The 25,012-nt window shown below is 46.0% G+C and overlaps 1 protein-coding gene across 4 annotated transcripts in view; it reads left to right on the top strand.

Annotated features, from left to right (window-relative positions):
• Positions 1-25,012, top strand: part of LOC126516400 (uncharacterized) — an 82,080-nt gene that overhangs the window by 34,167 nt on the left and 22,901 nt on the right. For 2 of the 4 annotated variants that reach the window (XM_050166510.3, XM_050166509.3), the window contains exons 8-14: positions 792-818; positions 1,022-1,127; positions 10,378-10,407; positions 11,364-11,508; positions 19,937-20,044; positions 21,497-21,660; positions 24,326-24,648. In XM_050166510.3, the coding sequence (XP_050022467.1) occupies positions 792-818; positions 1,022-1,127; positions 10,378-10,407; positions 11,364-11,508; positions 19,937-20,044; positions 21,497-21,660; positions 24,326-24,648 (903 nt within the window). The remainder of the gene's footprint in view (positions 1-791; positions 819-1,021; positions 1,128-10,377; positions 10,408-11,363; positions 11,509-19,936; positions 20,045-21,496; positions 21,661-24,325; positions 24,649-25,012) is intronic. The other 2 variants (XM_050166511.3, XM_050166512.3) reach the window with 2 other exon arrangements.

The raw sequence follows: 25,012 nt of genomic DNA, 5'->3' as shown, positions 1-25,012 counted from the left end.
ACTTCAGTGTGACTGACCAACAAACCCATTGTTGGTACATTTGTGAAGTGTCTGTCAATTTGTTTGTTGGATACTAGCATTACATTATTTTGCCTCCAGTTCACTGTCATCACTACTGTAGATATTGTGGTGCTGCACACTCGCTTTGTTTCCAGGGATTAGCTGAGAAAAATGGCTCTAAATTTGCAAGGATTTTACATCACAGGGGTGCACAATGCACATGCTTGCTGGAATTGGGCATGAAATTTGAATTACTTCTGAATTAGGGTTGAGCTAACAATCCTTTATCATTGTGACTTATTTAAATGCTGTCAGTGTGTGCATTGCACATCTTGAAGCATACCTGTTGTATATTTTTTTTACTGCTTCAGCAGTCAAACTGTAGTTTCACGGCTGACTGACGCACTGAAGACGTAGGCCTCATTTTTTATCCATGCTTTAGTTTGTATACAATCAGTATGCATAACTTGTTTTAGTGGGAGGAGCAAGCGAGCACATTATTTCTGTTGAAAAAATGTTTAAGTGGTATCATCCAATGGTTGACTCAGGGCCTTCTGCAAGTGGGAGGGGGCACAGCTAAGTGATGTATGTAAAATAATGTTCAGTTATGCTGATACTGCATCCAACTCGACTACGCTCAAATGCAGCAGCAACTGTTGTTGCAATTGAGGGCAGTCTTGGCTGGAAGTGCGCAAATGTGGAAAAAAAAAACGGTAGTATGTTACAGATATGTATTTTTTTATTTTTTTAACTTTCCTGTGAATGTGTTCAAGCCATCCTTACTGTTGCAGATGTGCCAGTTTTTGGAAAGAAGAAAGGTAAGTGCAAATGCATGGTAAGCGTTAATTTTTGTTCGACTGCTACAGACAGTGCTGCATGAAAAGTGAGTGTCTCAGATGGTTCGTCAGTGCAGGTGAGAACAAAGCAGTTGGTACTAAATCAGAGCAGAGAGAACTTGGTTGCAAGCACTGTTTGTCCAGGATGTGTATTGCACTGACAGCCCTCCACTTCTATGGTGCAGCTGAGAAGGCTTTGGGCAGCACGGTGCTTCCCCAGCTGCAGACAGCGTCATCTGGCTGCAGCCGTATTACTCCTCGCCACTGGAGGTCTCCGTCATCCCTCCAGAGGTGAGCTGCTGGTACTCCAACTATTTGCTACTCCAGCCTATTTTGTGCAAGAAACCAAAACTGAGAAAATGAGAAATGCCCCTTCGAGCATGCAGAGAGTATGAGGTGGTGAGGACCGATTGTGACGTCAGTGTCACTAAAGAGCTACCACAAACCAGACAATGCCTTGAAAGATCCGGCAACCATGTAGGGCCCATTTCCCGAGTGCCAGTGTGCAAGTGGGCAGCGAAGGAAAGGAGGGGTTCTGTTAGAGAAGGGTGCCTTGCCAAGGCTAACTGCCGGACTTAGTGCTCTCTCCCAGTAGTTTTTTCTTCCTCCGTGAGCCAAGTGAATCCATTGGATGTTCACTACATTGATGTGTGTTTGCAACTGTGTACTTGCCTCTTGATTGTACAGGTGCGAGGTCTGATTTCCTGGGTAGCGGCTTATGCTTTATGTGCTAATAAATGTTATAATTTGTGGGAGAATAAAAACCAGACAGACGCTGCTGCCTGGTGTCCACAACTTGTGTTGTAGCCAATCCTGCTCAATCAGGCGGAAGCCTGATTTTGCAGATTCCACTGCTCATGCACGGTCAGCGCACTGGGCATGTCATCGTCTTTTGTGACCAGACCATTGTGGCATGTAGTAGTGAGCTGCACATTCATGGAACACAGCGGCCTTGCAATAGCCATCACCTAGCCCAGTTTGCACTCTTTGCCATGTTGTGAAGCCTACCACACTACAGCAATTTCGCTGATGTTTTTGCTACTATTTGACCATTCACATAGGGCTTGCCTTGTTTTCGTCTCATCATCAGCAGCAGTGCTGGGCCATTTGGGACTACCATATTTTTGGCTAGGTGGTACCTATGGAATTATTTATTCCATGCATTCACTGTTTGAGACTGTAGTCCTTTTTAAGCTAGCAAGAATTCCATGCAAGTATATCGGAAGTACTTTAGAAACAGGACAGGCCGCCATTGGAATCTGAACCTGGCAACGTTTAACGTTAGAACGCTATCTAGTGAGGCGAGTCTAGCAGTGTTATTGGAGGAATTAGAGGGTAGTAAATGGGATATAATAGGACTCAGTGAGGTTAGGAGGACAAAAGAAGCATATACAGTGCTAAAAAGCGGGCATGTACTGTGTTACCGGGGCTTAGCGGAGAGACGAGAACTAGGAGTCGGATTCCTGATTAATAAGGAAATAGCTGGTAACATACAGGAATTCTATAGCATTAACGAGAGGGTGGCATGTCTTGTTGTGAAACTTAATAAGAGGTGCAAAATGAAGGTTGTACAGGTCTACGCTCCTACATCTAGCCATGATGACCAGGAAGTCGAAAGCTTTTATGAAGACGTAGAATCGGCGATGGGTAAAGTCAAAACAAAATACACTATACTGATGGGCGACTTCAATGCCAGGGTAGGCAAGAAGCAGGCTGGAGACAAGTCAGTGGGGGAATATGGCATAGGCTCTAGGAATAGCAGAGGAGAATTATTAGTAGAGTTTGCAGAACAGAATAATATGCGTATAATGAATACCTTTTTCCGCAAGCGGGTTAGCCGAAAGTGGACGTGGAGGAGCCCGAATGGTGAGACTAGAAATGAAATCGACTTCATACTCTGCGCGAACCCTGGCATCATTCAAGATGTAGACGTGCTCGGCAAGGTACGCTGCAGTGACCACAGGATGGTAAGAACTCGAATTAGCCTAGACTTGAGGAGGGAACGAAAGAAACTGGTACACAAGAAGCCAATCAATGAGTTAGCGGTAAGAGGGAAACTAGAGGAATTCCGGATCAAACTACAGAACAGGTATTCGGCTTTAACTCAGGAAGAGGACCTTAGTGTTGAAGCAATGAACGACAATCTCATGGGCATCATCAAGGAGTGCGCAATAGAAGTCGGTGGTAACGCCGTTAGACAGGAAACCAGTAAGCTATCGCAGGAGACGAAAGATCTGATCAAGAAACGCCAATGTATGAAAGCCTCTAATCCTACAGCTAGAATAGAACTGGCAGAACTTTCTAAGTTAATCAACAAGCGTAAGACAGCGGACATCAGGAACTATAATATGGATAGAATTGAACAGGCTCTCAGGAAAGGAGGAAGCCTAAAAACAGTGAAGAAGAAACTAGGAATTGGCAAGAATCAGATGTGTGCGTTAAGAGACAAAGCCGGCAATATCGTTACTAATATGGACGAGATAGTTCAAGTGGCTGAGGAGTTCTATAGAGATTTATACAGTACCAGTGGCACCCACGACGATAGTGGAAGAGAGAATAGCCTAGAGGAATTCGAAATCCCACAGGTAACGCCAGAAGAAGTAAAGAAAGCCTTAGGAGCTATGCAAAGGGGGAAGGCAGCTGGGGAGGATCAGGTAACAGCAGATTTGTTGAAGGATGGTGGTCAGATTGTTCTAGAGAAACTGGCCACCCTGTATACGCAATGCCTCATAACCTCGAGCGTACCGGAATCTTGGAAGAACGCTAACATAATCCTAATCCATAAGAAAGGGGACGCCAAAGACTTGAAAAATTATAGACCGATCAGCTTACTGTCCGTTGCCTACAAAGTATTTACTAAGGTAATCGCAAATAGAATCAGGAACACCTTAGACTTCTGTCAACCAAAGGACCAGGCAGGATTCCGTAAAGGCTACTCAACAATAGACCATATTCACACTATCAATCAAGTGATAGAGAAATGTGCAGAATATAACCAACCCTTATATATAGCTTTCATTGATTACGAGAAAGCGTTTGATTCAGTCGAAACCTCAGCAGTCATGGAGGCATTACGGAATCAGGGTGTAGATGAGCCATATGTAAAAATACTGGAAGATATCTATAGCGGCTCCACAGCCACCGTAGTCCTCCACAAAGAAAGCAACAAAATCCCTATAAAGAAAGGCGTCAGACAGGGAGATACGATATCTCCAATGCTATTCACAGCATGTTTACAGGAGGTATTCAGAGGCCTGGGGTGGGAAGAATTGGGGATAAAAGTTGATGGAGAATACCTTAGCAACTTGCGATTCGCTGATGATATTGCCTTGCTTAGTAACTCAGGAGACCAATTGCAATGCATGCTCACTGACCTGGAGAGACAAAGCAGAAGGGTGGGTCTGAAAATTAATCTGCAGAAAACTAAAGTACTGTTTAACAGTCTCGGAAGAGAACAGCAGTTTACGATAGGTAGCGAAACACTGGAAGTGGTAAGGGAATACATCTACTTAGGGCAGGTAGTGACCACGGATCCGGATCATGAGACTGAAATAACCAGAAGAATAAGAATGGGTTGGGGTGCGTTTGGCAGGCATTCTCAAATCATGAACAGTAGGTTGCCACTATCCCTCAAAAGGAAAGTGTACAACAGCTGTGTGTTACCAGTACTCACATATGGGGCAGAAACCTGGAGGCTTACGAAAAGGGTTCTGCTGAAATTGAGAACGACGCAACGAGCTATGGAAAGAAGAATGATGGGTGTAACGTTAAGGGATAAGAAAAGAGCAGATTGGGTGAGGCAACAAACGCGGGTAAACGACATCTTAGTTGAAATCAAGAAAAAGAAATGGGCATGGGCCGGACATGTAATGAGGAGGGAAGATAACCGATGGTCACTAAGAGCTACGGACTGGATTCCAAGAGAAGGGAAGCGTAGCAGGGGGCGGCAGAAAGTTAGGTGGGCAGATGACATTAAGACGTTTGCAGGGACAACATGGCCACAATTAGTACATGACCGGGGCAGTTGGAGAAGTATGGGAGAGGCCTTTGCCCTGCAGTGGGCGTAACTAGGCTGATGATGATGATGATGATGACTTTAGAAATACTGCCAAGTCTTTCGCAGTTTGCTTTGATATAATTTGAAAGGGTGAAGTCAGCAGGTGAAGTTGGCAACAGCAGTGTTGCTTAACAAGATGTTTTGCTTTTCTTTTCTGTCTGCATCCATTTGCACTGGTTTTTAGTCTTCAAGCTTTACCAACATGCTCAATCTGTGTTAACCAATTTTTTTCTCTGTGCGCCTTTCGAAATGCGTTCAAACCAAAACACAAGAGAAGCTGAACATATTATATTTGCCTTGTATTTTTGAAACCACAGTGCCCTAGTGCATGGCTCTTTATTGTTGTAGCTTTCAGTGAAGACCAAGCTTGTCTACAGTTTTTTTCTTTTTTTGATCAGTTTATCTGTTAAAACTATTTGAAAGTGTGACACCTCCTTTTCCTCCTGTTATGTCTATAATGTGAAGAGTGCAGATATCGAAATACATTTATGTAGTCGCTGTGGGCGCTTCAGGGTTTCCAACTATTCCAACAATATGCTTAAAGGAGCACTGACTGAAAAATGTTCTATCCCCTTTAGGTGCGCTGCAGTGACCATAGGATGGTAAGAACTCAAATTAGCCTAGACCTGAGGAGGGAACGGAAGCAACTGGTACATAAGAAGTCTATCAATGAGCTAGCGGTAAGAGGGAAAATAGAGGAATTCCAGATCAAGCTACAGAACAGGTATTCGGCTTTGACTCAGGAAGAGGACCTTAGTGTTGAAGCAATGAACGACAATCTTGTGGGCATCATTAAGGAGTGTGCAATAGAAGTCGGTGGTAACTGCGTTAGACAGGATACCAGTAAGCTATCGCAGGAGACGAAAGATCTGATCAAGAAACGCCAAGGTATGAAAGCCTCTAACCCTACAGCTAGCATAACTGCAAGTCGGCCTAGTTGGAACCTACAGCTAGAATAGAACTGGCAGAACTTTCGAAGTTAATCAACAAGCGTAAGACAGCTGACATAAGGAAGTATAACATGGATAGAATTGAACATGCGCTCAGGAACGGAGGAAGCCTAAAAGCAGTGAAGAAGAAACTAGGTATTGGCAAGAATCAGATGTATGCGTTAAGAGACAAAGCCGGCAATATTATTACTAATATGGATGAGATAGTTCAAGTGGCTGAGGAGTTCTATAGAGATTTATACAGTACCAGTGGCACCCACGACGATCATGGAAGAGAGAATAGTCTAGAGGAATTCGAAATCCCACAGGTAACACCGGAAGAAGTAAAGAAAGCCTTGGGAGCTATGCAAAGGGGGAAGGCAGCTGGGGAGGATCAGGTAACAGCAGGTTTGTTGAAGGATGGTGGGCAGATTGTTCTAGAGAAACTGGCCACCCTGTATACGCAATGCCTCAGGACTTCGCGCGTACCGGAATCTTGGAAAAACGCTAACATAATCCTAATCTATAAGAAAGGGGACGCCAAAGACTTGAAAAATTATAGACCGATCAGCTTACTGTCAGTTGCCTACAAAGTATTTACTAAGGTAATTGCAAATAGAATCAGGAACACCTTAGACTTCCGTCAACCAAAGGACCAGGCAGGATTCCGTAAAGGTTACTCAACAATAGACCATATTCACACTATCAATCAGGTGATAGAAAAATGTGCGGAATATAACCAACCTTTATATATAGCTTTCATTGATTACGAGAAAGCGTTTGATTCAGTCGAAACCTCAGCAGTCATGGAGGCATTGCGGAATCGGGGTGTAGACGAGCCGTACGTAAAAATACTGAAAGATATCTATAGAGGCTCCACAGCCACCGTAGTCCTTCATAAAGAAAGCAACAAAATCCCAATAAAGAAAGGTGTCAGGCAGGGAGATACGATCTCTCCGATGCTATTCACAGCGTGTTTACAGGAGGTATTCAGAGACCTGGATTGAAAGAATTGGGGATAAGAGTTAATGGAGAATACCTTAGTAACTTGCGATTCGCTGATGATATTGCCTTGCTTAGTAACTCAGGGGACCAACTGCAATGCATGCTCACTGACCTGGAGAGGCAAAGCCGAAGGGTGGGTCTAAAAATTAATCTGCAGAAAACTAAAGTAATGTTTAACAGTCTCTGAAGGGAACAGCAGTTTACAATAGGTAGTGAGGCACTGGAAGTGGTAAGGGAATACATCTACTTAGGACAGGTAGTGACTGCGGATCCGGATCATGAGACTGAAATAATCAGAAGAATAAGAATGGGCTGGGGTGCGTTTGGCAGGCATTCTGAGATCATGAACAGCAGGTTGCCATTATCCCTCAAGAGAAAAGTTTATAACAGCTGTGTCTTACCAGTACTCACGTACGGGGCAGAAACCTGGAGGCTTACGAAAAGGGTTCTACTTAAATTAAGGACGACGCAACGAGCTATGGAAAGAAGAATGATAGGTGTAACGTTAAGGGATAAGAAAAGAGCAGATTGGGTGAGGGAACAAATGCGAGTTAATGATATCTTAGTTGAAATCAAGAAAAAGAAATGGGCATGGGCAGGACACGTAATGAGGAGGGAAGATAACCGATGGTCATTAAGAGTTACGGAATGGATTCCAAGGGAAGGAAAGCGTAGTAGAGGGCGGCAGAAAGTTAGGTGGGCGGATGAGATTAGGAAGTTTGCAGGGACAACATGGCCACAATTAGTACATGACCGGGGTAGTTGTAGAAGTATGGGAGAGGCCTTTGCCCTGCAGTGGGCATAACCAGGCTGATGATGATGATGATGATGAGCAGATAGCTGTTGACCCCATAACTAGTGTCATGCCAGATTTCCTCGAGCGTGAAAAAAAAAAAAAATACTCGCATTATGCTTTCCTTTAAGGTGACTGTTTCAAAATGCTTGTGAAGTGGAGCACAGCTTCTTGGCTTAGGGTTAGTTTACAAGTTACTTCTGTACATCATGAAAATATGAAGCAGTGGTCGCCGAAAGTTGGATGCACACTGCATAAACCAGTCTTTGCTCTCTCACTCTGCGCTTCTCCGCCTTCCACATGGGATAATAAGCTTGGCCCCGTACTGTTGTTGTCCTCTGAAATTGTGGCTTATAACCACTATGGGGGATTGGCTGTTGCTTTTGCTAGAGCTTGCAGTGCCCTTCGTCCTTCTCACATTCTCTTCCCTATTATTGCATCACCTACTGCTTTTGACAGAGCGATCACAGTGCGGCTTCAGCTAATGCACCAACCCATGCATCAGTGATGCCATATGGCCCCACCTTCGCAATTTTCCTGGTGTACACAGATTAGTTGTAAACAAACCATACGCCAAGAAACTTGGCGTGCTTTTTGCATTCATGATTCATTGCACGTTCGAGGTATTGATGCATTGTACCGGGATTGTGGGGTCCACGATAATTTTAACAGAAAAGAAAAAATTGTACAAAAATTTTCGTTCTGTTCTCTTTTAACCCCCAATCCCGAGCTGTACTCGTGTGGGAGGTTGTACCAATGTTGCCAATGGCGCGTCGCACATGCTCGTTCAGCCCAATATTGTGCTGCTACCACCGCCAAGGACGAGTTATGGTCTATAATTGGCTTTGGTTTCAGTTTTCAACACTAGAGGGCTGGAGGAGTCTGGAAAAAAACATGTTTTGCACGTTAACCATGTGTTTAGTCTGGCAATGGTGATTTAAAAATGGCGGCACGCATGAGAAATGCTAGTGGCGGTGGTGTCTCTAAAAAAGAAATAGCTCCTTCTTGGAGTAGTTCCAAGGGCAGCATTGCTGAAGACCTAAAGTTTGTCTCAGAGGGTGGCTTTCTTTTTTTGTGAGTACGAGATGGCTTCAGATGACGATGAGAGAGAGACAGCAACGATGACGATGTGTTTTGTGCACGTAAGTGGCAGTGCGTGAGCACTCAAAACCTGCCACCTGTGCCTCTGTAGTTTCGCTTTTGTGTGCCCGGCATCGTGTGCCAACCCACTGACAAGACGTTCTCAGCTGGTTCCAGTTATCCCATTATATGGCATGCATTGAGGGAACGCTACCCTCAAGAGCAGCTTTTCTAAAATTCCTGCATTAATTCTTACCATAAACCACTCAAGAACATAATATATTTACAGAATCGGAATGGCATAGAAAAGGGAAATCTGGTACCACTGTGGAACTGTGGCACCGTTGGGACGCTGGGATTTTGGTGCGACAGGCTTGTCTTGAACACGCAAATAGTTACCTTACAATGAAGTCATCACAAGTCTTTTACTTTTGTAACACGTAGGCGAAGAAAACGGACAATATAAACTGATGCACAGTGAGCGCTGCCCTCGTAGTTCTTTCTCCAACTTTAAAGCACCACCAGTACTGTTTTGTTTGTTTGATATAGTAGTACAACCCAGCATTTGGTTGTCATGGCTTAAAGTGTCCTTCCGTAAGAAAAGACAGCATTTTACATGATGCTTTAGTTTAAAAAATGTGAACCAGTGTATACGGATGTCTTCAAAGTGCCCTGGCTCTCTAAGAAAGATGTCAGTCCATATTGACTACTTCCCAGTATTCCCATGCCTACAATAGCAATGCATGGCCAATTTTTCCTCTAGGTAATTATAAGAAACTCTATGGTATTTGAAGTAGTATTGTCAAAGAGTAGAATCTACAGTGTGTGGCTGAGGCAGACCATTGGCCTTTTAGTGGAGCTCTCGTTGCATCGCCAAGGCATTGCAGCTTGAGAGGGGGACCACAACTGCAGCCCTCGCCTCCCAGATGGTTTTAGTGCTAGAAGTCTGCAGAAGCACTGGTGTGTTAGTGTCATGCATGTTGTGGCCTGTAAACTTTAGTACTGTTGCTTATGGTATACTAATTAGTTTGGAGGGGTGCACGGATATTTGAAACTTCTGAATAATGAATTAAATAGTGTCCTATTCAATTCTATCTTTGAATCAAATAGTCTCTATCTGTAAATGCAAATATTTTTCGATACTTTTAAGATATTTTGAATACTTTTCAAATATTTCAGAACATCAACTGCGCCCAATTAAACATAAAATTTAAGCAAAAGTATGATAAATTTTCACCCCGTGGGCATAATGTAGACGTAAAACGTCGTAACATGCATAGTGAAACTGGCTACATCGCTTAGGTAGCCATACTTTACAGCTTATGCAGCGATCATTTACACTCTGAAGAGTCCAGTGCATGCGAAGAAACTACTTGTTTGCTCCTTATGCTTCAATTGTGCTTTTAGTAATAAGCAACGCTTCATTATGTATGACAGAAACTTGCTAACTTTAAGAATACTAGGATGTGAACATCATTTTATAGTAAGTGTGATAACAACTGTTCATTATTCATAAGCTATGATATTCAATTCGCTTCTGGCACTATTCAATTAAGTTTCAAAAATCAGTATTCGCGCACTTGTATTTATTGGTAAACTCAGTTTACCGAATTGTTAGCATTGTGTTTGCATGAATATAATGCAAGTTGTTTTTCTTTGTTTGTTTGAATTTACCAGCCCAAGAAAGCACCTTTTGCCGTCATATTTGTAAGTGCTTGAAGTGTAATGCAACATCTTTATTTCCTTTCACCCTTCATTACTATGCAAGCGCAATGACTTAGCTGTGCAGGAAAGCCAGCCTCTAAAATCTAGGTTGTTGAGCGTGTGCCTACGAGGAAGCTTGGTAGTAGTGCAGAGTTCATTGCAGTGGTGCATGCCCACTGAGCCACATCAGCAAAAATGCAGCTGCTCCTGTATGTGTGCTTATGTGGCCTCTTATTGCAGTGCGTTGCAGTCCTAAACTGCAGTTTCGTAGTGATGCCTTCTGCTTGATTCTGTGCCACTCTTATCATCCACCGTTCACGCCTGCCTGATCCAATGTATAGTGCTGGTGGAGTGGGGCTCTGATCACTGACGAAGTGTGAAAAGGAATAGCAGCAGAAAAGGCATCACTACAATATTGCGGCTTATTCTCAGGTTTGACAGTGGTGTCACGGGCATTCAATTGCACTAACATAATAATTATAGCACAGTATTTGTTAGTGAAACTTTGGCATAATGAACAAGTAAGGTACTGTGCAAAGTGTATAAATAATGCCAAAATGAAAGGTAGGACAGAGTGCAGAGTTTGTTCAGCATGAACCAGCTAATCTGCAACAAAATACTTCGCATAAGTTGACAGTAATGGATGTGGCCCTCTTATCAAAAAAAGCACAAAGAAACAAGAACATCGACAATATGTCAACACTGTGAATAGTGCTGATGAAAGCTTTCTTTCCCATCTAAAAGAATGTATGAATATGTATACCAAATGCTAAACATGACCTTTTGAAATGGTAGCAGCTGAAGCAAGGTGGTTGTCAATCCTACTTGTTGCAACTTGTCCCTGCAGAGTTAAATTGCAGCCTTACGCTGAAGTGTTTATGGCTGTGCACGATAACAGTTTGTGAACAAATAACCAGGTTGTTTGAAGAGGCATGCTGATGTGCCTGTTATGCTTGCAGCAGCGGCGGTGGTCATGTGACCCACCATCTACCAGCAGCTGTTGCCAGAGCTGAAGCATCTGGGGCATTGCCCAAACGCACTGAACGGAGTGCTGGGGTCCTGCACAGTCGGGCTGGTGCTGGCTTCCAGGGACGCTGCCGTAAAGTGAGTGCACATACCTGCATTTTTATTGATTTTTTTTTTTTCTAGTGTTAGTGTGGATAGACTGCCAAGAAAAGAAGAAAGGAAACATGCCATGAGAGGCTTTCTTTCTTTTACTAAGCCCTACAGTTGTATTCAACTATGAGGTCGAGGAGGAGGAGATCATGTGGTGATGAAATTTGAAAATTTGCAGACATAGGACAGTCAGCTGACACAAGACGGCTAATTGGAGATTGCTGGCAGAGGGCTGTGTCCTGTACCGGGTGCGTGAGGTACTTAAAGACTTAACATCAGAATAAAATATGGCAACAATATTTCAGCAAAGAATCGAAATGCTTGTTCCAAATTTTTTACACTGTTTCTTTTGCCACTGTTTTCTAATGCTGTTAAACCATCTTTGGCCTCAATTATTGACTGAATACGACTTTCATAATGACTGCATGCTAGGATCACATAGTGTGGGTTAATTTTGGGCACTGTTTCCACAGTAGCAGTTCTAGCAAGTTTTTAACATTGTGTGGCTGCTAGTTAGTCTCCCTCTCAGTGATGCCTTGCATACACAACAACTTACCAGCTTCATGTTGGGAAATAGGGACATCACATTGACGGTAACGTAGCGTAGAGAATATTTGCATAAGCTTAGATTAGACACTTTATGTATTTTCCACAGTAGCAGTTCTAGCAAGTTTTTAACATTGTGTGGCTGCTAGTTAGTCTCCCTCTCAGTGATACCTTGCATACACAACAACTTACCAGCTTCATGTTGGGAAATAGGGACATCACATTGACGGTAACGTAGCGTAGAGAATATTTGCATAAGCTTAGATTAGACACTTTATGTATACTTCCACTGGCACATAGCTTTGTGTTTTACCAGAACCTTTATCTGATCTTTTCTAGCTTAATAGAGAGAAGGATCTAGACGATGTCTTTAAAGATGGATACTGGACCTGAGGAGGTCATTGCATTATTTTCAGTCTGACAGGTTGGAAGTGCAGTGACATGTTTGCAGAATAAGCTAGAGTTACTGTATAGGCTCCCTTGGGGAGCCAAAGCTGCATATCTGTTTTCCATGCCCTACTTGTGCCACCATTCACCAAGCGCTGTCACGTGTGTCAAGCGCTGTCATGTCAAAGTTGAACGGAGAAACCAACTCAACAGCCACACTGCCCATGTGCCGATTTCAGTGCTACTGAGAGAAGCAACATATAAATTACTGTTCGTTATATTCACTTATGCCATAAGTCTTCGTTTAAGTGTTCACAGTATTTGAAAGATACAGAATACAGAAGGTGCACACATACAAATGTTTCTCATGTAAACTGCCTTGTTTCTTGTTTGAATTCAGCACAGAGATGACCATGACAAGTATCATGCATGCTGTCTCTAAAATATTTTGCACTTTGTTACAATGTTTGCATATTCTCTTCAAAATAAATGAAAGTACGTTGACAACTGCAGGAAAGCATAAGCAAGGCAAATGCTAGCATAAAGGGCTAGTTGTGCCATCTGTTTACTTTTCACCTTTGCAAGTGGTACCGTATTTACTCGAATCTAACGTGCACCTTTTTTTCGATAAAACGGGTCCAAACATTGCATGCGCGTTGGAATCGAGTACGACCCTAAATCCGCGTTACCATATCACCGTCGGCATTTGAAAATGGCCGCTTCGTATGCACTTCTAGCCTAGCTGCCGTAGCTTCCTCCATATGTGAAGTAACTCGAGAAGCAGTTGGCAAGGAACGAACGCTTCATTAAAGGTTAGTGTAGCTTTTATAGTCTTTATCTTGTGACGTCACCGCAGCCACTGCAGATTCACAAGAGGCATGGCTGGTGAATCTAACAAAACAAACACGTGTCAGCGGCGCATGCTGATTCACAACAATTCTTCCCCCTTAAGGAGGGAAGCGGTTCGGGGGCCGGGGCATCCGCTTCGACCTACGCAGTGTCACTTCAGCCCGGTCAGTCACTTGCGGCTCGCTGGTAGCAACCTCGGCTTCGGCCTGCCCATCTGACGGCGTTCGAGTGTCGGTGCCTACTTGAGCCTGACTGTGACTGCTGTCATGTCCTTGAGACTGCGAGTCTGCCGCTGCGTTCTGGCTGCCTTTAGTCATTGGTACTTGCATGGGGGCCTCGGGTTCCACCGCTTCTCCTCTCACGCTGGTCCTCCTGGTTTTTAGCTGGTCGAGGTGGCGGCGATGTTGCTCCCCATCTGCAGTCTTTACCGTTGCCGTTCGCGAGCCTTCAGTGGACTCTACCACGCCTGGTTTTCATTTGTCACCCACTCCGTAGTTCTTGAACCAGACGTCTTTGCTCAGCGGTGGGCCACTGTTGCACGCACCTGCAGAAGGGAATGGTCGTGACACGACGTTGTGCAATAAAGAACTTGGCTGATATCCGAGAAGCATAGTAGCTGGGGTTTGCCTATTTGGCAAGGGAGTGCGCCGATAATGCGAAATAATGTGGTCCAGCCGAGCTTGCAAACTGCCGCGTGTGTTTTTGTTTAACCCCTGTTTGACAGTCCGTACTGCTCTTTCCGCCAGGCCATTAGACTGCGGTTTGTAGGGAGCTGTCCGCAAATGAGCGATGCCATTGCGCTTCATAAATGCCCTGAACTCTTCGCTAGTAAACTGCGGCCCGTTGTCCGTCACCAGGGTCCTCGGCAAACCTAACCGGCTGAACATAGTCTGCAGTGCTTCAATTGTCTTTGCCGAACTGGCGGTCTTCATGGCGGTAACCTCGATCCATTTCGTATGGGAATCAACCACGATCAACATGTTACCTTCCACAGGACCCGCAAAATCGACATGGACCCTAGACCATGGCTCCTTTATGTCCGGCCAAGGCACGGTTTGTCGGGCAGGAGACATGCTGCCCCATTCTATGCATGTTGGACACGCGTTGACCAGCTTCTCAATGTCCCGATCGAGCCCTGGGTACCAGAAAACAGAACGTGCCAGGTTCTTCATAGCCGTTATCCCTTGATGTGCATCATGCAGCATACGCAGCATTGACTGCCGCGCACTTGTTGGAACAACCGCTCGATGGCCCGAGTACACAATTCCGTGGCTGTACGTCAGTTCGTCTTTCCTGAGCATGTACACGCGTAACGGCTCCTGAGCCGGTTGCAAGTGCCGTGGCCAGCCATTCTGAATGTAATCGCGGACTTGCGCGAGGTCGCTGTCGTCAAGTCATTTTAGCCAAGTCACTCGCCGACAGAGGACAGGTATTGAGGTGATCGGTCAGAAGAACATACTCACGAGCGTCAACTTCTGCAGCCTTGGTGTTGTTATGCTCCTGCCGCACCGGTAAACGGCTGAGGGTGTCTGCAGGAATCAACGTCTTTCCTGGCTTGAACTGAATTTTGTAGTTGTAGGCGCTTAGCAAGAGGGACCAACGCTGAATCCGGGCAGCGGCCATGGCGGTAACGGGCTTGTCAGGGTTGAAAAGGCTCAGAAGAGGTTTGTGATCTGTAACAAGCGTGAAATGATTCCCGAGCAGATATTCCTGGAACTTTGTAACCCCGAAGACAACTGCCAATGCCTCTCTTTCAATTTGCGCGTAATTACTCTCAGCAGCTCAAAGCGTTCGCGACCGGAACCCAATTGGTCGATCTTGCCCATTTACTCTGTGATATAGCACTGCGCCGACGCCACACAATGACGCATCTGTTTCCAAGATAAGCGGCTTACTTGGATCGTAGTGCGCCAAGAACTTAGCTTCCTCTAGCAGCCGCTTTGTTGCTCGGAACACGTTATCTTGTCTCGCTCCCCACTGCCAGCGTGTGTTCTTTCTTAGCAGTTCATGCAGCGGCTCTAGAACAGTAGCCAAGTTTCCCAGAAATTAGTGGTAGTAGTAGGTCACGAAGCCCAAAAACGCCCGTAGTTCCGCAACACCGGTTGGCTTCGGCATTTTCATTATTGCAGCAATATTGTCCATCTTAGGTAACAATCCGTTCGTATTTATACGATGTCCCAGAAATTCAACTTCTGCTTGTCGGAACTTGCATTTCTGCGGATTCAGCTTGACACCGTGTTGCCGGAAACGTCTGAAAACTTCACGCAGCGTCTCGCAGTTGCCGTGTTTCTCCACGACTACCACATCGTCCAAATACACTTGAATGCCCGGAATGCCTTGCAGGATGCCGTCCATACGTCTCTGAAAAATCGCAGGAGCAGCGGCTACACCAAAAGGAAGCCTATTAAAGCAAAACAGGCCTTGGAGTGTTTACGACCAATATCTTCTTCGTTTCCTCGTCAAGCGGCAACTGACTGTAAGCATCCTTCAAGTCAATGGTGCTGAATACTTCACCACCGTTTAGGTTTGCAAAGATATCCCTTATTTTTGGCAATGGGTACTGCTCCGCGACACATACAGCGTTTGCGGTCACCTTAAAATCGCCACACAACCGAATGGAACCATTCTTTTTGATAACGGGAACCAAAGGCGTAGCCCACTCTGCACTGTCAACAGGTGAGAGAATGCCATGCTTAACAAGTCTGTCTATTTCATTTGACACTTGCTCCCGCATTGCATACGGCACAGAACGTGCTTTGCAGAACCGCCGCATCGCATTTTCCCGCAACCGCAAATGGACTGTGGGGCCATCAATTAGCCCTAGACCTGGCATAAACAAATCGCCGAACTCCTCTAAGAGTGCGCTAACCAAAGTACTGTCAGGGACATCTTGCTCACCGGAGGTTTCCTCGCCGAGAATGCTGAAGACGGGCCTTCCGCTACGCTCAAATGCGCTGATGACGTCTCGCCCGCACAAGTTCGGGCCATCGCATTGCAGAACAGTTAGAGTTGCATCTAGGGTCTTTCCCGCGTACGAGACCGGAAGTTTCAGCTGACCCCTCACGGGAAGCTTGCCAAGACAGCAGGACAACTGCAAGGACGTCTTGCGGAGCGCAGGCTAGGCATGCCGTTGCTTGCAGTATGTTTTCCACGTAATGATGGAGACAGGCGATCCGGTGTCCACTTGTATTGTCAGCGGAATTCCGCTCCAGCAGAAGGTGCGAACCACAGGCTTGACCAAATTTACCGACGTAGTGTACAAACTCAGTAGACAAAGTTCGTTGCTGTCGCTCTCTGAAGAATGCTCCTCACAAAGGGCCACCCCTTGTTTCCATACACACATCTTAGCTAGGTGCCCTTTACGTCGGCAGCAAAAACACTCTGCCCGGCGAAACTTGCACTTTGCTGCCTTGTGCTTATTGCTACCACAGCACGGGCAAACGACGTCTTCGCTTGGTCGAGAAGTGCTTGGATGAGTGTTGTGGTAATACGGTTGACCTTGCACCTTGCTCCTCACGGCATGGACGTCGCCATAATCCTGTGTCCTCTCCATGTGATCAACGTTGAGAGCTGCCATCTCTGCTGCTAACGCTATATCTTCGGCTTCTTTCAGCGTCAGCGAAGGTCTGGCCAAAAGCTTCCAACGAATGCCGGCATCACGTAGACCACAAACAAGTCTGTCTCGTAGCATCCTGTCCCGTGCCTCGCCAAAGTTGCAACTGCAGGCCTTCTTCCGAATTTCCACAGTGAAGTCCTTCGTTGCCTCGTCGGGACGCTGGCATCTGGTGAAGAACTTGTAGGACTCCGCTATTTCGTTGCCCTGTGGCGCAAAGTGTTCTGCCAGCAGTTCAAGCAGCTTCTCGTAGGTAAGGTCTTGAATCTTCGCCGGCGCGCACCGTATCGTTATTATGCCAACTGTTGCCGTGCTTAAGGCTGCCGTTAGCAGGGCTCGTCGTTTCTTCGAGTCGACGATATCGTAAGCTTCAAAGTAGGACTGCAGACGCACCTGGTAGGCGTCCCAACTGTCTTCCGTTTCGTCGAAAGCCGGTGGTCCGGCGTGGGCCGCCATGGAGCAGGCACGGCCCGGTGGTGGGCAGCCTCGTCGCCACTGAAGTAACTCGAGAAGCAGTTGGCAAAGAACGAACGCTTTATTAAATGTTAGTGTAGCTTTTATAGTCTTTATCTTGTGATGTCAGCGCAGCCACTGCTGATTCACAAGAGGCATGGCCGGTGAATCTAACAAAACAAACACGTGTCAGCGGCGCATGCTGATTCACAACAATATGCATACCTCCATGTTCTAGGTGTAACCAGGCGCTGGTGCAGTCTAGTCTATCGTCTGTCTTCCCGTTTTCTGTGTTTACTCAATCAGCAGCATGGAAGCGCCGACTGCGAAGACACGCCGAGTCCACCATGATGCCGCATTTAAAAGGAAAGTTATCCTGTGTGGTGAGACGGACAGAAATGGGGCCACATTACGGGCGTTTGGAGTTCCCGAAACTTGGTGCGGGACTCGTGCAAACAGGAGAATATTTTCGCCAGCAAAGCAACAAGGAAGGGTTTCAGTGGACCGAAGCAGGGCCACTTTGCCGAAATAAGAGCTGCTCGCGGAATACGTGCAAGAGCAGCAAGTGGCACAGCGGCCTGTGATGACCGATTGCTCAATGTATGGGCGATGGAGTTAGCCCTACATAAAGGGCTAATGCGCAGCGGCTTCAAAGCGAGCAGGTGCAGGCTATCAAATTTTATGAAAAGAAAAGGCTTTTCTTTTCGAAAGCGGACAGGGATATGCCAAAAATTGCCTGAAGAATAGGAAGTGAAATTGCATACTTTTCTGCGGTAAGTTTTGAAGTTGTGCCATAGAAGTGGCTACCACTTCGGGCAGTTTGGAAATTCCGATCAGACGCCGCTCTACTTCGACATGCCTGCCACCACAACCATTGAAAAGAAGGGGGCAAAGCAAGTGCGCGTTTTATCTTGCGGCCACGAAAAAACTAGTCGCTGCAATGCTTTGTTGAACTGCGGATGAGCACAAGCTGCCCCCGTATCTTCAGACGGAAGACGCTCCTGAAAGGAATCGTGTTTCCGAGTGGCGTGATTGTGCGCGCAAATAAAAAAGGTTGGATGACCATGGACTTCGTCTCAGACTGGATAGATAACGTCTGGCGAAAGAAACCCGGTGGCAGTTTGGGTCTCCGTGGAATGCTTGGGCTTGATGCATTCAGGTGCCACCTTGACCAGCGCGTCAAGGACAAGCTGGCTGCATGCAACACCGACCTTGTCATGATACCCGGTGGCATGACATCGCAATTCCAGCCGCTCGATGTTTGTTTGAATTAGCCAGTGAAAGATAGAATTCGGGCGCTCTACACCGAATGGCTTGTCAGTGGCTGCCACGAATTGATGCCCTCCAATAGAATGAAGCGTGCCTTGCTGCAGGACTTGCTGGATGGGTGAAAGATGCATGGTGCATGATCCTGTCTGCCATGGTCAAAAAGGCCTTTAAAAGGTGCGGGATTTCAAATGCCATGGACGGCACCAAGGATGAAGTGCCTTGGTCTGTTGATAGTGATAAGGGAGTTGTCTGGCAGCGACTACCAGTGATATTTATTGCCCCACGCGACTCGTACCAGCATAGTGAAAATCTTGGCGGCAAGGTATGCCGTTTCCATTTGTGTTTTTATTCATCGCAACTTTAGCGTATTGGGAATAAATCTGTTTTTTCCAAATGAGAGAAAATAGTATGTCTGTATGAAAGCATGTGGTGCGTGATATTGTACTCTTTCTTTTTTTTTGGTCATGGAAAATGGGTGCGCATTAGAATCAAGTAAATATGGTATGTCCTCGTGTGTCAGATCTTTCTCACGAGTGGGGGAAGGGAGTGCGTCACGAGAGAGGGATAACTGGGGAGCGTGTAGTGTGCCTCTCCCGTGTCTATGCCGGCTCTCGACGCATCCGCAACGTGCGAATGCGATGACGTGAGTACGCGGGAAGAAACGGACACCTGTGCTATCCACATCTCTAGTAGTTATTGAGTTCTAAGGTTGGCAGCTCTGCCTTTTAATGGAGTAATGTATGTTATTCAAGGGGGTCTGTGATTTTCTTAAATATTTATTTGGGCTACTTGTTCTATCTTCTAGAATGGGTATGTACCAGGGTGGCACAAGAGATGCAGAAAATAAATTTAGATATGTGTCATACTTCTCTATGTCATACACCACTTATCACCAATGTTCCCTCGACAAATATCATGCATCGCCTTAGTCCTTGCGACATTACGTCTATGTCTCGGTGTGTATTCACCAGGCTTGGTGTTTGCATTTCATTATAGCTTCTGAACAGTGTAATGCATAACAAAAACATTGTATAAGGTTAGTGATCTATGTGTTGCGTAAACATAAACATTGTATGAGGTTACATGTTGCATAAGATAAAATGTACACCATCGCATGCATCACATTTGTTATAGCATTTAATTAACCCCTCAATCACTAAAGCTTCACTTCACATTGATTTGAACCTGTGTGTGGGATCTGCATAATGCTTTTTTCTTTTCTTTTTTTCATCACTTTATAGTAAAATCTCTTTAGCAGCCCTGAGCTTCGAAACTAAAGTTGTGTGCACCATGCTGCAGGTTCTCTTGCTGGCCACTCTTGGGCCAATGGGTCCATCATCATCCCGTTGTGCCTCACTGCCCGAAGAAGGCACTGCCTGCACTGCTGAGCCTGGGCGCTACTATAAGGTGGGCACTGTTGAGGGTTTTCACTTGTACAACTGATGACTGTGCCAGTAAGAGTCCAACTTTGGAGACATAATGTATGGAGGGGTGCACAAAAGTACCGTAATAGAAAATCTGAGTCAGTTCTGCTAAAGCTCACAAGATGGATAGAAGTTAATGAAAGGGAAAAATTGTCAAGAGAAACCCATATCTGAGAAACCTGTGTAGGTTTCCTTTGTAGCTTCCTTCTATGATTGTTTAAATCAGTTTTTCTCATTCAAAAAGTAATAGAATTGTGCTTGTAGCTTATTTTTGAAGTAGTATTGTTCAGCTTGTTTATGCAACTTGGAACTCTCCATTACTGGTGCCGGGGGCAGTGGTATGGACCTTGCCATGTGCTTTTAAGCCGCGATATGCATGTAGGTGCTCAGCAGTTGCCCTTCAAAAGCTGAGCATGATACACCACACATGCATGGCTGGATATTGTGTTTAGCACTAATGTACGGTTCATGTTTGCACTTTCTTAGAATTTTTACAAGCTCTGTCATGCGTTATTCTCTGGTTTAGAGGGGTGTGGTTTAGTAGATTTTTATTTCTTCTGTACTGCACCGATTGATCAATCTCGTCACATCGACTTCGTGGTAAGGCATTTTAAACCGTCGTCGGTCAGCCAAGAAAAGCTTGGCTGAGTGCGCTGATATTGAACAGGCAAGTAGAATTAACATTTTTGTCCCTGGCACATTTGGCCATTGAACAATAGCACTAACTGGTGACAATATGACGACAGGTTCACTGAGTAGTGTTTTGCCAGTCTAGTTGGTGTTTTTACATCGCAGTGGACATTGCAAAAATGAAATGCAGTGAGGGTGGACAACAGAGGTTCTTGCACATTGTGCCTGTGTTGTTAGACATTGTTTACTGTCCTGTCTTTCTGCTCTGCAATGTCGAATTGCAAACACTGCAATTTTGGCAACAAGAAAGTGAAATTGTCAATAAATGCCTGGAAAAAGGTATTTTTGTTTGCCCTCGTAGTTTGTGCCAGATGTTGTCCTTGCATCAGTGTAAATGAGGTAGGGAGGGACCGCCAGCAACCCAGAAAAATAAAGATGGCAGTCACAGTGAAGATGCATGATGTGACTGCAGCTAAGATGCTTCAACACAACAATGGTGTACACTTGTGTGGGCCCACCTACACAAGTGTTCAAGCTTGTAAAGATGCCCATAATTGTGACGAATGCTTCATTAGACAGCGCCAGAATTTGCCCGAGGATCTGAATGTGCACGTGCTGTGGCAGTTGCATATGTACAGACGAGACCATGTGTACACGAATCACAATACTAGATTAGGCTGTTGTGTTGCTTTTTGCTGACACACCTTTTGCGAAGGTCTCAACTCGTCGCATGCGTGTGCCTCTATTCTGCTAAAGACATCGAGAGAGGGGCTTGGTGATCAGGGATGTGTGCTGCTGGTTGCAGGTGCTGCCCCCTGTGGGCCGTCAGGAGCAAGGTTGCCTGCCATGCCTGCCTCCTGACTGCGAACGGCAGCCTGGTCAAGACCTGGCTTCTGCTGTGGCATCAATGCTAGAGCCACTCGAGCTGGACTGGGCTGACTGTGGCCGGCCCCGGACCGCTCCGGCACGGTTAGTTTTTCTCAATTGTGGTTTCTCTTGGCTATGCCAAGGTTGATCTTTTCAACATAGCTGATGGAAGCAGCCACACATACCGTATTTACTCGCATAATGATCGCACTCGCGTAATGATCGCACCCCTTAATTTTGTCGTCAAAATTCGATTTTTTTTATTTCCCTCGTAATGATCGCACCCTGAACTTGTCGCAGCGATATGTCGTGGGCCAAATCTAGCTAATGATGATCGCGCTCACTATCTGCCGAATGCTGCGAAAACGACTCTTCAAATGTTACCGAGCGGACTGCACGCACCAAACAGATTCTTAAGCAGATGCCCCATTTCATTCCCTTCATCACTTTCAGCACTTCAAGAATAAAAAAAGATCTACAACTAAACTTGCTTTGGCTTTATTATTTGTTCGCTTTATCATCGTTGCCAATTTAATGATCTTATTCATTACTGATACGGAAAAAACTGTTTCAATGCACGTAATGTACTCACGCGAAAAAAAAAAAAAATCGCGTTCAGCTTGCTCAGTCAGTCGCCATTTTTGTTTTGATGTCCCGCACTGTTACAGCGGCAGCCGCCTGTTGGTTGACGTGTTGTCATCCCGCAGCAAACGCGTTCCGACACGTTTCGCCGGACACTGCGTTTGCTGCATTTTGCAAGGCGGCCTTTGTGTTTGGTTTTTCTGTGTTGGTGCCGTTTCACCATGGGACGCTATGCGAGTTTTACGGCCGCGTTTAAACTTAAAGCTGTTCACTACGCGCTGGAGCACGGCAACCGTGCTGCCGGCAGGCATTTCGGCGTCGACGAAATCAGAATACGCTATTGGAAAAAACAGCGTGAGCAGCTGATGGCTACCGATAGGACGCGCCGGGCTTTCCGCGGACCCAAAACCGGCAAGTTCCCTCAAGTTGAGGAGGCGGTCCTTAATTACGTGGAGGACCTGCGCAACGATGGTTGCGCTGTATCATTGGAAATGATACAGATACAGGCGCGTGCTGTTGCGAGGAAGCTGGGAATCGTCGCAAAGGATTTCGGCGCTAGCTCCGGCTGGACGACTCGTTTCATGCGACGAAATAGACTTTCACTGAGGCGGCGGACGTCGTTGTGCCAGCGGCTCCCATCCGCGTATGAAGAAAAGGTGGTCGACTTCCATCACTTCGTTATGAGGATCCGCGAGAAGAATGGCTTCCTCTTATCGCAAATAGGGAACGCTGACCAAACTCTGTTGACCTTCGACATGCCCCGAAACACGACAGTCAACGAGATGGGTGCTCGGAGCGTCCTCGTAAGGACATCGGGTGCTGAGAAACTGCGATGTACTGTAATGCTTGCAGTGACGGCAGACGGGCGGAGGCTTCCACCATACGTCATATTCAAACGGAAGACTATTCCGAAGGGAAACTTCCCCCGTGGCATCCACATCCGCGCTCAAGTTAAAGGATGGATGACAGTGGAACTTATGGTCGACTGGATCAAGACTGTTTGGGGACGAAGACCAGGAGCGCTTCTGCTTCCTTCGCTTCTTGTGCTGGACAGCTTCCGAGGCCATCTTGTGGATAGCGTTCGAGCCGAGCTGAAGGAGCGACGCACGGAAATTGCAGTCATCCCTGGAGGTCTCACGTCACTGCTACAGCCTCTGGATGTTTCCCTGAACAAACCGTTCAAGGACAACGTTCGACGATTGTACGCAGAGTGGATGGCGGCAGGCGAACATGATTTCACGCCGAGCGGCAAAATCAGAAGACCGTCCTTGGAGGTGCTTTGCTCGTGGATCGTCGAAGCGTGGAGTGGTGTCTCCGACGAGCTAGTGGCGAAGAGCTTTAAGAAGACCGGAATATCCAACGCACTGGACGGGACAGAAGATGACTTTCTGTGGGGCTCCGAAGATGCCCCCAGCGACGACACTGCCGGTTCCGACATTGAAGCTGACAGCGATAACTGTGAAGATTCAGACTCTCAGTAAAGTGAGGCACCCTTTATTCAATTAGAAAAATAAAAGCGCAATGTGCAATTCATGTAGTGCCTATGTAATGTGTGCGTTTATTATAAAGGTAAGCCTTACTCAACTTTTATGTTTGGCTATGTTTACCATAGCCATCGTAAGAATTCTCACCCGAAACTTGCCCTTTTGCGTCTTCGGTGCTCAAAAAATTTTTTTGCTAAAATTTTAACCCGCGTTGATCGCACCCCCGACTTTGCGTCAATTTTTTTGACAAAAAAAGTGCGATCATTATGCGAGTAAATACGGTAGGTCTCTACATCCCGGCACTGATGCAGCATAACAGAATTGCTGGCATTTGGAGATGCCCAGAGTTTTAAACAAATTCTGGAACTTGTCTGATGCTGATGGCAGAACGCTTTCATGGATTTTGTTCTGTGAAGATGCTGTTTCAGTGGATGGTTTCTGAATTGAAGTTTCATAGCTGGTTTGACTGACAGATTGTGAAAGCCTGAATATGATGCGAGGGTCAATTTTAGGTCTGCCAAGAGGGGAAAGGACTTTTTATGTGCATATAATGTGTATCATGAACACTTGCCAGACTTCGATAATACAGTAAAACCTCGTTAACCCCCGCTAATGTGAATTACTGCACCATGCAGTTAAAGTTCACTTTAGAGCAAGTATGGCAATGTTTAGTTCTGAACTGAGATTTTATTTGTTTGCAGTTTCGTGCGTGTATCGGTCATCCAGCGTACCAAAGCGACCCGTCCCATTGTGTCCTCACCATGCACTCCCGACAAAGGCCATGCCTGCAATGCAAAGACTTCATCGGCAGCTGCAAGTGCCAAGATGGCTGGGGAATCTGCCCTGCCTACCTCTCTGCCCATGAAACCCCCACCGCTTGCTACTGTCCCATCCAGTCCACTGCCAACTAGCCCCAAGCCATCGCGTCCAATCTCATCAGCCACGCTTCCCGAGATGCCTCTAACTGCTGTGGATGCCTGCCGCCATGACCTGGCTGCTGCACGGAAACCCCCTCCTCCATCAGGTAAGCGAAATAGCAATGACCGTGTGTTGTGTCAGCTTTGGAAAGTGTGCAGCTTAAACCTGTAAGGGATCTTGACGACCTCAGGTTGTCATTAGCTACGCACCACTTTTTGGCTTATGATGGGCCCACCTTGTTAAAGATGTCTTGCCACTTTCTTAATGGCTTCTTGAGTGCAAACGGCGTCAAATGGTGTTTTCTTTCACAACAAAAATAGCACTTTCCATGTATTTCTTTCATTCAGCAGGACTGGGGTTTCCAATACATCGTACACCTTCTTTTAAAATGTTTACTGCTACATTCGCCGACCGATAATTCGCACTTGATGGGGACCTCCAGTAAGTCCGAATAATTGGGAATCCGAAAT

This window comes from Dermacentor andersoni, chromosome 1 (genome assembly GCF_023375885.2).
Source record: "Dermacentor andersoni chromosome 1, qqDerAnde1_hic_scaffold, whole genome shotgun sequence".
Classification (NCBI taxonomy): domain Eukaryota; kingdom Metazoa; phylum Arthropoda; class Arachnida; order Ixodida; family Ixodidae; genus Dermacentor; species Dermacentor andersoni.
The sequence above is the reverse complement of the archived record's forward strand: the minus strand, read 5'-3'. Positions and strand labels throughout refer to the sequence as shown.